Raw genomic sequence first — 12101 nt, 5'->3', positions numbered from 1 at the left:
GGAACAGTTATTCAACTCATTGACTGGCTCGGCGCATTTGAAATCTCCCATGGTTATGGTATTGGCCCAGGTATAGCGTAGCCTCTATGGCGTGTGGTGCAACTGAGGGTATATACGGAAAAAGGCTTCTATAAACACACTTCATCATTCATCATCGTCGTTAAACCTCCATCAAGTTGGGCGGCGGGCCAACTCCGCGCAACAGCACGACCGTGTTACCACTGACCAGTGAAGCCCCGACCTTTTCATTGAATTCCAGCAACCTGCCCCCCTCTACATGGAACACTCTCAGCTTGTCCCTCTCGTCTGATGACCGGTTGTTCACGTTTTCCACCTGTAACCTCCTTGCTGCCTCGTCCAGCACTCTTCCAACGACCCAGTCCTTGGAGAAGAAGAATTCTCCCTTTGGAAACTTGGCCTTGGCAGTCTCCGCCTCGGCCTCGACGTAAAGATAGACTCTCTTCTCTTGCGCCAGCTTATCATCGCCCTTGGCCGTCTTCTTCAGGTTGTTCACAGCAATCAGCCGTGCCGATGCCGACGTAGGCTTTGGCTTCGGCAGTGCCCTTCCTGCTTGCTCTTTCTTCGCCGTTCCCCATGCTTTCAACTTATCAAATGCGCTTCTCGTCCGTGCGGCAACATCAATCTGCGAGCCGGGTCGGGCGCCAAGCGGCACAAGGTTCTTGCAATCGTGGTCCTCTTTCAAGCGATGCCTGAGGCAATAGTCGCGGTTGCAGCCCGAGCAGTGGACGCCGGGGACCAACGAAGTGCCGATGGTGGTCTTGCAGGGGGGCGAGGCGCAGGGCTTTTCGGAAACGTGGTCGCGCAACTGGCGTCCGGCGCCGTAGGCGGGCTTCGCCAGCTCGGCTTGACGGCGGCGCTCGGCCCAGGCGCCCGCGTTGGTGCATTTGTGGGAGGACTCGGAGCGGTGGTCGAGGCAGAAGGTCTTTTTGCAGCTCTGGCAGAAGAAGGGGAGGAAGTCGAGCTGGTTGCAGTAGTCGTATTCGCAGTGCTTGCCCACGAGGGTCTCGTCGAAGCCGTCTTTGGAGTCGTCCATCTTGACGTAGCTCGTCTCGTCGGAATTGGATGAGGACGCCATTGTGAGCGATGACGTCTGTGTCGAATATTTATTCTGCGGTAAACGAGGTGCTTGGAGCTCGTCTGGTGTACGTAGGCCTCGGATTTCGTGGCTCGAGGCTGAGCTGAGCGAGATGGCGAGATGGCGATGGCGATGTTGCTGAGAAATGGCGGCGGAATGGTCTGGAAAGAGCCAGCTGGCGGGACTTGGTCAGTGTTGGTCCGTTGGTTGCCTTCAGCGGGGCAGCCACTGAGGCGGGTGAGCGCAGACGCCAAGTACAGAGCGCGCGGCCGCTGGAAGCCTGAAATGGGGGTGGCCCATAACCGTTGCCATGGAAGGACGTGGACAGGCTGGACGCTACAGCAGGGTATTGAGGCTGACTTCTGTGCACTTTGCAGGATGATGGAAGTATCCAACACGACTATGGATCTAGCAGCTAACGAAACACGGCCGTTGCTCTTGGATATCATCCTATCTTCATTGGCCATTTAGATCGGCTCCTTAAGACATCCACTACTTTGTACCTGACATACAGACAAGGTAACGGCAATAAGGAGGGGTGATCCCCGGACCCGCTTTTCAATCGGACCCGATAGAGTGGATCCCGGACCCTTAAAGTGCGTCGCGCTCTTCGCGTTTCCTGCAAATCAATGACGCAGTTGCTGCCGTTTTGTCGCATCTCCCCTGCAAAGCTTCTCGAGCTCCCATCCTCGGAGCATGGCCAGCTCTCAACCTCTCATCACCACCACGCACGATGCCTCCACACGTGCCGCGCAAGCGATTGCGCGAGGAGTCGCCCGTCAAGTCGAGTCCTAAACGTCAACAGGTGGCGAAGGGCAAAGGCAAGCCTGCCGCTTCGAGTGCACGCCGAAAACCGACCCTGTACGATGACCTGGATGCTACTGCCACGCCGGAGTCGTCCAAAGGTGGCCGGTCTGTATTGGATGTCTTGGGCGACAGCGAGGAGGACAGCTCATTGACCGATCTATCCGACGGAGATTTTGAGGATGTTCCTGTTGGCAATGGTCAGAAGCCGGGGGAAGCAAACGAGCCGTCCGACGATGATGATAACGACGACATCGAGTTCGAGGACGTTCCTGCTCCGAAGAACACTCTAGCCAAGGCGCCGACAGGATTTACCGACTTGCAACTCACTCTGGACGCTGGTTTCGGCGCTACGACAGATCCCTATGGCGACAAAAAGGGGCCTACCAAGCGCGAAAAGAAGATCAGAAATGTCACGCACTGCATTCACGTGCAGTACTTGCTGTGGCACAATGCTGTCCGGAATTCTTGGCTCTGCGACCCCGAAGTTCAGGCAATCATGATGTCACACGTCCCCCCTCGTCTATGGGACGAGGTGGACCGATGGAGGAGAACCAGTGGACTGGACGCGCAGCCGAAAGCGAAGCCAACCCCGACGAAGAAACCCACGCCGGCGAAGAAGACCCGGGGCAGAGGCAAGGCAAAGAAGACCGAAGAGAAAGACTCGAGAGACTGGGGTGCCGCAGCAGAGAGGCTCGAAGAGGGGGCTGTTGATATGAGCCATGGCGACCCGCTGTTCCGACTTATGAAGTCGCTGGTGGCGTGGTGGAGGCAACGGTTCCGTATCACAGCACCTGGGATCCGGAAGTGGGGCTACATGCACCCTGAAAGAGTTGGCAGACTGAGAAAGGCGTGGGAGAGCGAGGATCACGACCAAGATCGGTTCGGGGAAAGGGTCTGCGGCTTGGAGGACTTCCGCCGATGCGCCCAGAACTGCACAGGAAGCCGAGACGTAGGATCTCAGCTCTTCACGGCTCTTATGAGGGCCCTGGGACTCGAGGCCCGAATGGTTGCAAACTTGCAGCCACTTGGTTTTGGATGGACGAAGGGGGAGGAAGCTGACCCTGAAAAGGACAGGCCTGGAGTGTCGACATCTAAGAGCAGCGACGAGAAGAGTCAAGAAAGTGAAAAGACGAAAAAGGGCACGAAGAAAGGAACGAAAACAGCACCCAAGAAAGCGACTCCATCCAAAACGACAAGTTCGAGACGCGCAAGTCAGAAAAAGACCGTCATCGAGGTGCCTGATACAGATGATGAACTTGGTTTAGAGCATCCTGACAGCGACGACGATTCGATTATAGAATTGGAAGTAACCCCTCGGAAATCGGCTCCATCCAAGAAGTTTGACAACGACCTAGAGTTTCCACATTATTGGACGGAAGTCATGTCACCGGTCACGAAGAAATATCTGCCGGTCGACCCGATCGTCAAGAATATCATTGGTACCAACCGAGAGCTGATTGAGTCTCTGGAGCCCCGCGGAGGCAAGGCAGACAAGGCCAAGGAGGTAATGGCGTACGTTGTCGGCTTCTCCCAGGATGGAACAGCAAAGGACGTTACCGTTCGTTATCTCAGAAAACAATTGTGGCCGGGAAGGACGAAGGGAGCTAGAATGCCTTTGGAGAAAGTACCTGTTTACAATCGCCATGGCAAGGTAAAGCGACATGACCATTTCGACTGGTTCAAGTCTGCCATGCAAGGATTCGTTAGGGGTAGTCGAAAACACCCCCTTACAGAGGAGGACGAGGCCGAGAACACAACTGACTTGACTCCGGCCCAACCCGAGAAGAAGGAGGTTAAGGAGGGCAGTGAAACCCTAGCTTATTACAAGCAGTCGAAGGAGTTTTGTCTGGAGCGGCATCTCAAGCGCGAAGAAGCACTCTTACCTGGGTCAAAACCTGTCAAGACTTTCAAAAACAAAGGCAAAGGCGGGGATATATCGGAAGAGCCAGTTTTCTCGAGAAAGGACGTCGTCAATGTCAAGAGCGCAGAGACGTGGCACAAGCAAGGCAGAGCACCGAAGCCTGGTGAACTGCCCCTCAAGCGAGTGCCGTACCGCGCCGCGACAACCAACAGACGCCGAGAAATCGCGGAGGCGGAAGCCATCAGCGGCGAGAAGGTTCTTCAGGGATTGTACAGTCTTGAACAGACGGACTGGATCATCCCGCCGCCTATCAAGGACGGCATCATCCCGAAGAACGATTATGGGTATGTGGCTCTCTATGTCTACGAAATGCGTTGCTGACAATATCTAGCAATATCGATCTTTTCGCCGAGCACATGTGTCCCGAAGGTGCTGTCCACGTCCCTTTCCGAGGGGCCGTCAAGGTTTGCAAGAGGCTTGGCATCGACTACGCAGAAGCTGTGGTGGACTTTGAATTTGGAAACCGAATGGCGGTTCCCGTCATTCAAGGTGTGGTCATTGCGGAGGAATACCACGACCAGGTTATGGAAGAGATCCGCAAAGACGAAGCTGAGCGAGCACGCAAGGAGGACGAGAAACGGCGCAAAGAGGCGTTGCGACTTTGGAGCAAGTTTATCAAAGGGTTACGCATTGTCGAGCGCATTCGGCAGGATTACGGCCATGTCGATGACAGCGTTCCTGTTTTCCAGAAGCATGGCGGGAGTAAGGAAGCTAAGGAAGACCAGGACGAGTCAACTAAAGTGGATGCAGAGGCAATGCGGGTGCGAGATGAAGAGATGGCGGGCGGCTTTTTCCCTGAAGGACATGATGAGGAGGAAGCAGGCGGCTTCTTTGCCGAAGGACACGAAGAAGAAGAGGCCGAGCCCAAGCGGTTTACGTCAGGATTCTTTCCAGTCGTCGACGACGAAGATGGCGACGAGAACATGGACGATGCACTGGTTGTGGATCACGGTGGTGAGGATCAACCTATCGCGGAAAGCGCGGAAGGCGTGGAGGACGTCGCTGAGGAGGCTTCAGAGCCAGAGCCAGAGCCAGAACCTCTCCCCGCGCCTGTGAAGGCCAAACCACGGGCGAAGAAAGCAACGAAAGCTGCGACCAGAAGATCGACCAGGCGCAGACGGAAGGTTGTTTCCGAAAGCGAGGAAGACGACGACGAAGATGAAGATTTCCAAGATTCGGACGACGACTATGTGTGACACAGCTCGGACGCAGTGTATCTTTTACGAGCAAGAATCTAGGAGCGCACGGGATGGATGATGAGCACAGCTGGCATTGGGGCGCGCAGCTCTTCAGAGAATCCATATAAGCTTGCAAATATTACGCAATGAGGAAGTGAAGGCAGCCGTTTCGTGCTACCATTCGAATTTCCCATGCCCAGTTTGGCTGGGTGTGCATAGAACGAGACATGCCGTTCGTTGTCGCCAATAGAAAGCCGCCGCTCCCGATATGATTATGCTGAAATGCGTTGGCTTACGGGGGGCAGCAGTAGGATTGATTTACGACGTCGAGAGTGCCCATACGGATTTGTGGCAGGTGATAATTTGAGACATGAAGATGACATGCCAGGGTGGTGCCATGCCCTTGCTGCGCTGTGAATCGCCTAACCCAGATACTTGGTTGATGAAGTCATTGCGGATTTATCACCTGTAGCCTAAGCTGGGAGAGATGATAAAGCTGGCACAAGCTGGGCAAGAGGCAACGTCTGTCATGCCATCATGTCGAAATGATTTCCGTGCTTTGAGAGCGCATCGCAGGCGGCTGGTATGGATTCAATACATGTAGAATTGGATCTGGATTGTATCGATGTTAGTCAGATATCCATTCGACGATCATGGGTGTCAAAGGCAACAGGCCTTTCTCCAATCGAGGCCTCCTCCGCACCACCCAGCCCAGTTGCAGCGTGTTCGGTCGCCCAGGGCCCTCCCCGGCAAAGACCCATGGATAGGCGGCACTAGGGCGTCCAGGGTGCTCAGAACGTTCGCGTTCCCAAATTCCCAGGGCATATTCGACGATCCACCGGCCCATCTAACCCTCTTTTTTTTTTTTCCTTTTCCAACATCACCTCATATTCCCGCCCGCGATCCGGATGCGCATTTCGGCCGTTGCGCATCTGCGATTTAAATAAACAATAAGAAACTTGGTCGCCGTATGTAACCTGACATCTCTGGTAATCGACGAGCCAGCTGCAGATCGAACGAAGCATCGAGGCCGCGTGCATCTCCAGGAACGGGCCAATACTTTTTTGTTTGTTTCGAGGCGACCGGGAGACGGAGTTGGAGCCTCGCGGTCCTTACCTTAAGGTAGGGAGAGGCTGAAAGAGAGGACTACAATCGGGGCGCCGGACTGTGAATCATTATTCCTGCCGTAATTCTTGCCTAGTACTCGGCAGCAGGTTATTTTCCAAGACACATACCTACTTCCCAAGGTCGATTTTCGTTTGTCGGGCCCAAAGTCCTTCCTTCCACCCGCGCTTTCTAAAGTCTTCATCGCAAAGGGAACACCGGCGCACTCCTCATTCAACTTCACTCGCGATCGCCTTGAGTTGCCTTGCGCTGCCCTGGGACCTCAACGACTTGGACTCGCCTGAGGAAGCCACAACCGTCCCGCAAAGTTGCCTTGGCTCACCTTTTTGTCTCCGCAGCTGCCTCCGTTCGTTCTCTGTTTGTTCCCTCACGACCTCGCCTTTGATATCAGGTATACTTCTTCGCAACAACGAGTTGACCGCCGTCATTCCATCGACGTCCATTCACTTGAGCCGCCGTTGATATTTCTCTCCGTTCGTTTGACCACCTGAGTCGTCTCACCAGCGCGACCTTCGACCTGCCATATCCATCTCGAGACCGACCTCCCCTCTGGCTTTTCTCCGAGTCTTCATCACCGCCAAGATATCAGGCTCTCTCTCGCCTGCCTTTTCGACGACTTCCCCGTCCAGGTAAGTTGGCAACTTTTGTTTTCTTCAATATCACCGTCATTTTCTCCCTGGCGTGAACGTCCCACTTAGGGTCCGAACCTTCTTGCTCGGCCATGGCGTCGATGGCGCTGTCATACATCCACCTTACAAATATTGAAAGGCGCAAAGGGTTGAACATCGCATTTTTGTCATGCGCCCCAACGCAGAAGTATCTTTCCCATCAACCCCTCCCGAATATTGTTTCTTGCGGCCGTCTCCACGCCACCAGCGACATCCCCTCTACTCATAAACACCCCTTCGACATCCCTGTTCGCTTGCTACGTGTGTGAGCCCTTCTCCAGCTTCAATACCTCAGAAGTTGTATCTCATTATTAGCACCATGGGACTGGGATCAAGCCGGCCTATGAAGGGCGAGGCAGACGCTGACCGTCCACAGAGCAAAGATCTCGAGCCAAATTTGCGGCGACAGTCCAAACGGCACGAACGACCACGATCCCAAATTCAGCCTCAACCGGTGTCTCCGCGTCCTGCTTCTCCGGATTGGTCGTCCGCCGTTGAACCTCTTCCACCCCCAGATCACCCGCCTCCCCCATTACAGCCACCACCGGTTCCTCCAGGCCGCGTAGAGAAGAACGGCTTGTTTGGCCGGGTTGCGCATCTGCGCTCTTATGTCGCCGATATCGAGTCTGCTCGCACCCTTCGTCGTTCGCCTGCCCTTCGACGCACTCACCGTGTTGCCAAACCTGCTGAACCGCGCCCTCAGTCCCCGAATCTAGCTCAGAGGCCAGTGCTCGCAGAGCCAACAATCGGTGAACATCCTCCCCCTGGACAGGACGAGCTTTCGACCGTACCAGAAGCCAATGGTCCCGTAAAAGCGAACCAACCAAAGCCTCGCAGTTATCCACAGATGGCAGACATCGAGGCCAACATCAAGAGCGACTGCGCAGCTCAGATCTTTGCCGTTTTCCCGGATATCTGCCCCGAGTACTTCGAGAAGACAGCAACGGAGCTTCTTTACGATGTCGACAAAATCATTGAGGAGATTCTAGGCGCTTCCTCATATCCTAAGAAAGCCCGCCCAAAAAGTCTCAAGCGCAAACGCGAGTCTCCGGCCGAAAAGGATGAGGTTTCCAAGGTACGACAACTTTACGACTTCGCCAATCGTCCTCCGGAGAGAGCACAAATCTACATTAGTATCTCGTAAGTTCTTAAGTGAACCCCTTTGGAACCCAATCCGGTGCACCCAAAACCATGGCATTCAAACTGGTCGACGTAGGAAGATCCGGTGCTAATGACCGATGCAGGAAGAAAGTGCTCTCCCAAGACTTCCCGCGAGCTACTATCAAGAGTATCACGAAACTACTAGCAGAGCACAATAATTGTCTGATGCAGACATATCTCGCTTTGGATGAGATCACCCGCGACTGGAAATCAGGCAAAACTAAAGCGCGCTTCGATTTCAAGAAAACCAGAACGCCACCTAATCCGGAGCTTGAGCCGGCGAATTTAGATGGGACTATTCGCGACTCAACAACTCCTGACAGGACAAGAGCTCTCGAGGAACTACGGGCTGCTCGGCAGGTATGCGAAGCAGAACAGTCCAGGCGGAACTCGGCAAGGGCCAAAGTTCTCGAGGAAGAAAACAACTTCAAGCAAGCCCAGGAAGAAGGGACTATTGCTGAATGTGGCTGCTGCTTCGACGAACGACCGCTGAACCGCATGGTTCACTGCGACAACCCGGACGCTGAGCACGTGAGTGGACACCATACACTTCTTGTGGAAGCTTGCAGACCTGACTTTGCATTAGTATTTCTGCTTCGCTTGCGCGCGAAAGTGCGCTGAGACAGCGATTGGACTCGCGAGATTTCAACTCAACTGTATGTCAATGGACGGCTGCAGCCATGATTTCTCTCATTCCCAGCGGGCGATCTTCCTCGACGACAAGCTGCAAGCAGCGCTCGACCGCATAGGATTTGAAGCAGCTCTACAAGCCCAAGGCTTCGAGAATCTCTCAGCATGTCCGTTCTGTCCATACGCCGCCGACTGCCCTCCAGTCGAGGAGGACAAAGAGTTCAGGTGTGCCAACCCTGAATGCGAGATCGTCAGCTGCCGCCTATGTAAAGAAGAGACACATGTTCCCCGGACATGTGAGGAGGCCGCAGCCGAAAACGGAATATCGGAGCGGCGCAAAATCGAGGAGGCCATGTCTGAGGCCTTGATCCGCAAATGCAACAAATGTAGGTGTCCCAAGAGACGTAGCCGCGAGAGCTGATTGCTGATAATTTATGCAGGCGGCACTCCTTTTATTAAAGAGGAAGGCTGCAACAAGATGACTTGCACCAGGCCAGGGTGCAGAAATGTGCAGTGCTATGTTTGCTCTAAATCTTGCGCATACGATCACTTTGACGACGCTGCCAGAGGGGGAAAGAAGGGAAACTGCCCCCTCTTCGAACAGACCGAGGTTCGCCACGAGAAAGAAGTTCGGCAGGCCGAGGAGGAAGCCCGCCAGAAGGTCTTAGCAGCCAAGCCCAAGTTGAACGAAGGGCTTCTCAAGTTCAACATGTCTGAGCATGTCACGAAGGGGGAGAAGAAAACCCGAAGTATGGCACACATTGAACGAGGTCCGCAAGTAGTCCAGCGTCGGCACGCAGGTGTCGACCAGGTCGGAGAAGCTATGAGACTGCATCTGGATCCAGACGCACTAGCTGCTGAGCAAAGAATCCAGGCTGTAATTGCCGGTGAGCAGGCCGCCTGGAACAATCGGTTAGGTCTTCATCAACCCATCGCGCAAAACCCATCGCAGGCTCAGCCTCCTGAGCAGCCCAAGCCGGTTCGCCTGGCCAGACCAGCCCAGCCGGCAATACAGCAAGCGATGGCTCTACAACACGGAGCAAATGCACTGCCCGGAGCTCAGAATCTTGCGGCCGGTGGTCCACAAATTGCGGCGCCCTACAATCCTGTGGTTCCTAGGTATCCGTCAAAGTTGCCTTTGCCGATTCAGCAACCGCTTTTCCCAGAGCCGATTCCCCCAGCAGCGTATCAGTTTCAGGCTGGCAACAATGGTAACCAGTCTGCCCAGCAGAGACAGCCACTCGCGCAACACCATGTGGTTCGGCCACATCGTGACGGACACAATACTGGAAGGCAGGTACCGAACGCAGCGGCCAGAGCCGCTCCGCAGGCGGTGAATGGTCTTTTCGGGGTTCCTGATGCCGTCGCCAACAACAACTGGAATCAACTGAATATGCCGCCATTTGGCGGGGGACTCGATCCATTCGAACTCGATATTGGCTTCGAATTGGGACTCATGGCTCAGCAACCCGCCAATATTGACCACTCCTATCCGCTGTCACTGTTCGGTGCCGAGGCGAACAACCCTCCTGTGCCAGGTGGCATGAACTTTGGCAACAATGCTTATGGGAATCCGGTGAACTATGTGGTTCAGCAACCAAGGGATGCATCCGAGCTCGGGAGAACTAGAGATAACCCCCTGGAGCTCGACTAGGTCCCTTGCTGCCGTACGTTCTGAGACTGGTATACGGATTTGCTCATCTCGTTCATATAAGAAGATTGATGGGGCTGAGGCGAAGATCATCAGACGAAATCATCTGATGTCTTTCCTTGGAAGGAAGCAGATGGCTCGCTGTTGCGCACTCTTGGAGGTTTGGTCTCATACTTTGAGCTGAGGAGCGAGAGCATTCACGCATGGCGTTGGCAACTTGATCCTTTGGACTTGCATTGTTGATACAGTTGCCTTGAAGGCGTTTTGGAAGGGCGTTTGGGGGTATCTTGTTTACGAGTATAATCAAGTAGTCCTCGACGAGACGACAGCCGATTTGGTATTAATACAGCGCTTTAAGAAGTAACATATCTGCTGCGTATGTGAAGTACGATGGTGATGCATGCGGAGCTACCGCCCTCTTCCAAACTTTTCATGCCATTTGCCCCTGCTACCAGTGTTTTTGAGGTTAGAGATGGGTTGAGGGTCCGTCTGGGCGACAAGCTCGATGGTTTCGTGGATGGTGGCAATGGCGGCGAGACCGGAGGTGGGGATATCTTCGGTGGATGGTGCGGAGGAATGGGGCGTGAGGAGGATGAGGGAGTTTGACGTATTTTTCTGGAGGAGCTTGTACGTCTTGTCTGGGGTTTTCAGGAGGGCGTTTGTGTCTGTCGACTTGAGCGTGATGCTGTGCCGTAGATGAGCTTGACGTCCGTGATGCGGCTCAGCGGCGCGGGTGATGGGCGGAGGCGAGACGGGGACGGGGAGGGGGTTGAATGACGACTTACACCGGAGCATCGTCGGCAGCGAGCAGGGCCTCGAGCTCGGGGGGCAGTTCCATGAGCTTGTAGCCACGGCCATCCGGGGCATGGGTTAGTGGTATGCCGGGGTCCTGGCTAGCCATGTTTTTTTTTTTGTGTTGGTTGTTTGTCTCGCTCTGAGACTTGACTGCTGCCTCTTTTTTTTTCGGGGTTTGTTTGGGTTTGGTTTAGCGGGTGTGGGTGATTTACACGTGTTGGTTTGACTCAAGATCTGGTGTCTATCCGCATCCCTCTGTCTTTCAGTGAGGGGGATACACGTGTTGCGCGGTGGGAATGCTGGGTGGATTTGTGGTGTGGATTTTTGGGTGGGATGTCTGTGTGACGGTCGGTGGTTGCTGGTTACCGTGGTGGTCGGTTTTTTTTTTTCTGCTGCTGCCTTTTCCCCTTCAGCGCTGTGCTCCGTTTGAAGTCGAATCAGATTTCGTCTAATTGGGTGCGGGGAAAAGTCTGGATTTGGGGACAGGGAACAGACCTGAAGGCGGGCAGGGATTGTGGGACGAGATTGGGGATCAGAGATTGGATGCGGCGGGAAGCTCCTCCCATTCTCCCAAGCAGGAGGGGATCGCAGCGGTGCACGGGCCAGGTGAGCTTTTTTTAGGGCCGAGTTCCTTGTTTAAGGCTGCGCGGCTGTTGCTGGTTGAGAGCGGGTCACGTTTCTGGTCTTTCAGGTTGGTCTTGTTGTTTACGTTTGGCATCATTGGGTGTCTCAATGTATGGATTGCCTTGAGTGAATGAATACATCGTGAGATCTGATTCTGGCGTCGTTTAGCTTTGGGGCGTCGGTGAAGTGAGAGGATCTTTCATGGTGTGACGGCTGGCAATCGATTGGTCTGGACCGACCGAACCTGCGCTGCGGTGGTGGTGGTAGTGTTGCTTCCTGCAGCTGCATCCCATTTGCACCAACACCACTCAGAGCAGCCGCTGGTGAAAATTCTCCTCTACCCAGGCTCCCTACCTAGGCGACGGCATAGTACAGCATACCCCCGTCAATAGGTTTATCGCGGCTCGCACAGTCGGGCAGTCAATTTTGTCTAATTTTCCAGTCG

The 12101-nt window shown here is 54.4% G+C and overlaps 4 protein-coding genes across 4 annotated transcripts; 2 read left to right on the top strand and 2 right to left on the bottom strand.

Annotated features, from left to right (window-relative positions):
• Positions 1-160: 160 nt before the first annotated feature.
• COL26b_005035 (uncharacterized protein) lies at positions 161-1096 on the bottom strand (the record flags this gene model as incomplete). Its single annotated transcript, XM_053177891.1, has 1 exon — positions 161-1096. One exon carries the CDS (start codon positions 1094-1096, stop codon positions 161-163), a length of 936 nt encoding a protein of 311 aa, XP_053038200.1.
• Positions 1097-1829: 733 nt separating this feature from the next.
• COL26b_005034 (uncharacterized protein) lies at positions 1830-5020 on the top strand (the record flags this gene model as incomplete). Its single annotated transcript, XM_053177890.1, has 2 exons — positions 1830-4108; positions 4156-5020. The coding sequence occupies 2 exons, from the start codon at positions 1830-1832 to the stop codon at positions 5018-5020; spliced, it is 3144 nt and encodes a 1047-aa protein (XP_053038199.1).
• Positions 5021-7642: 2622 nt separating this feature from the next.
• Positions 7643-10240, top strand: COL26b_005033 (uncharacterized protein; the record flags this gene model as incomplete). The annotated part of the gene is made up of 4 exons (XM_053177889.1): positions 7643-7935; positions 8040-8487; positions 8657-8972; positions 9027-10240. 4 exons carry the CDS (start codon positions 7643-7645, stop codon positions 10238-10240), a joined length of 2271 nt encoding a protein of 756 aa, XP_053038198.1.
• A 405-nt stretch (positions 10241-10645) lies between these two features.
• Positions 10646-11138, bottom strand: COL26b_005032 (uncharacterized protein; the record flags this gene model as incomplete). The annotated part of the gene is made up of 2 exons (XM_053177888.1): positions 10646-10922; positions 11023-11138. The coding sequence occupies 2 exons, from the start codon at positions 11136-11138 to the stop codon at positions 10646-10648; spliced, it is 393 nt and encodes a 130-aa protein (XP_053038197.1).
• Positions 11139-12101: the final 963 nt, after the last annotated feature.

This window comes from Colletotrichum chrysophilum (assembly GCF_026319265.1).
Source record: "Colletotrichum chrysophilum strain AFK26 chromosome Unknown scaffold_32, whole genome shotgun sequence".
Taxonomy (NCBI): Eukaryota; Fungi; Ascomycota; class Sordariomycetes; order Glomerellales; family Glomerellaceae; genus Colletotrichum; species Colletotrichum chrysophilum.
Note: the sequence above shows the minus strand (reverse complement) of the source record. Positions and strands in the feature narration are given on the sequence as shown.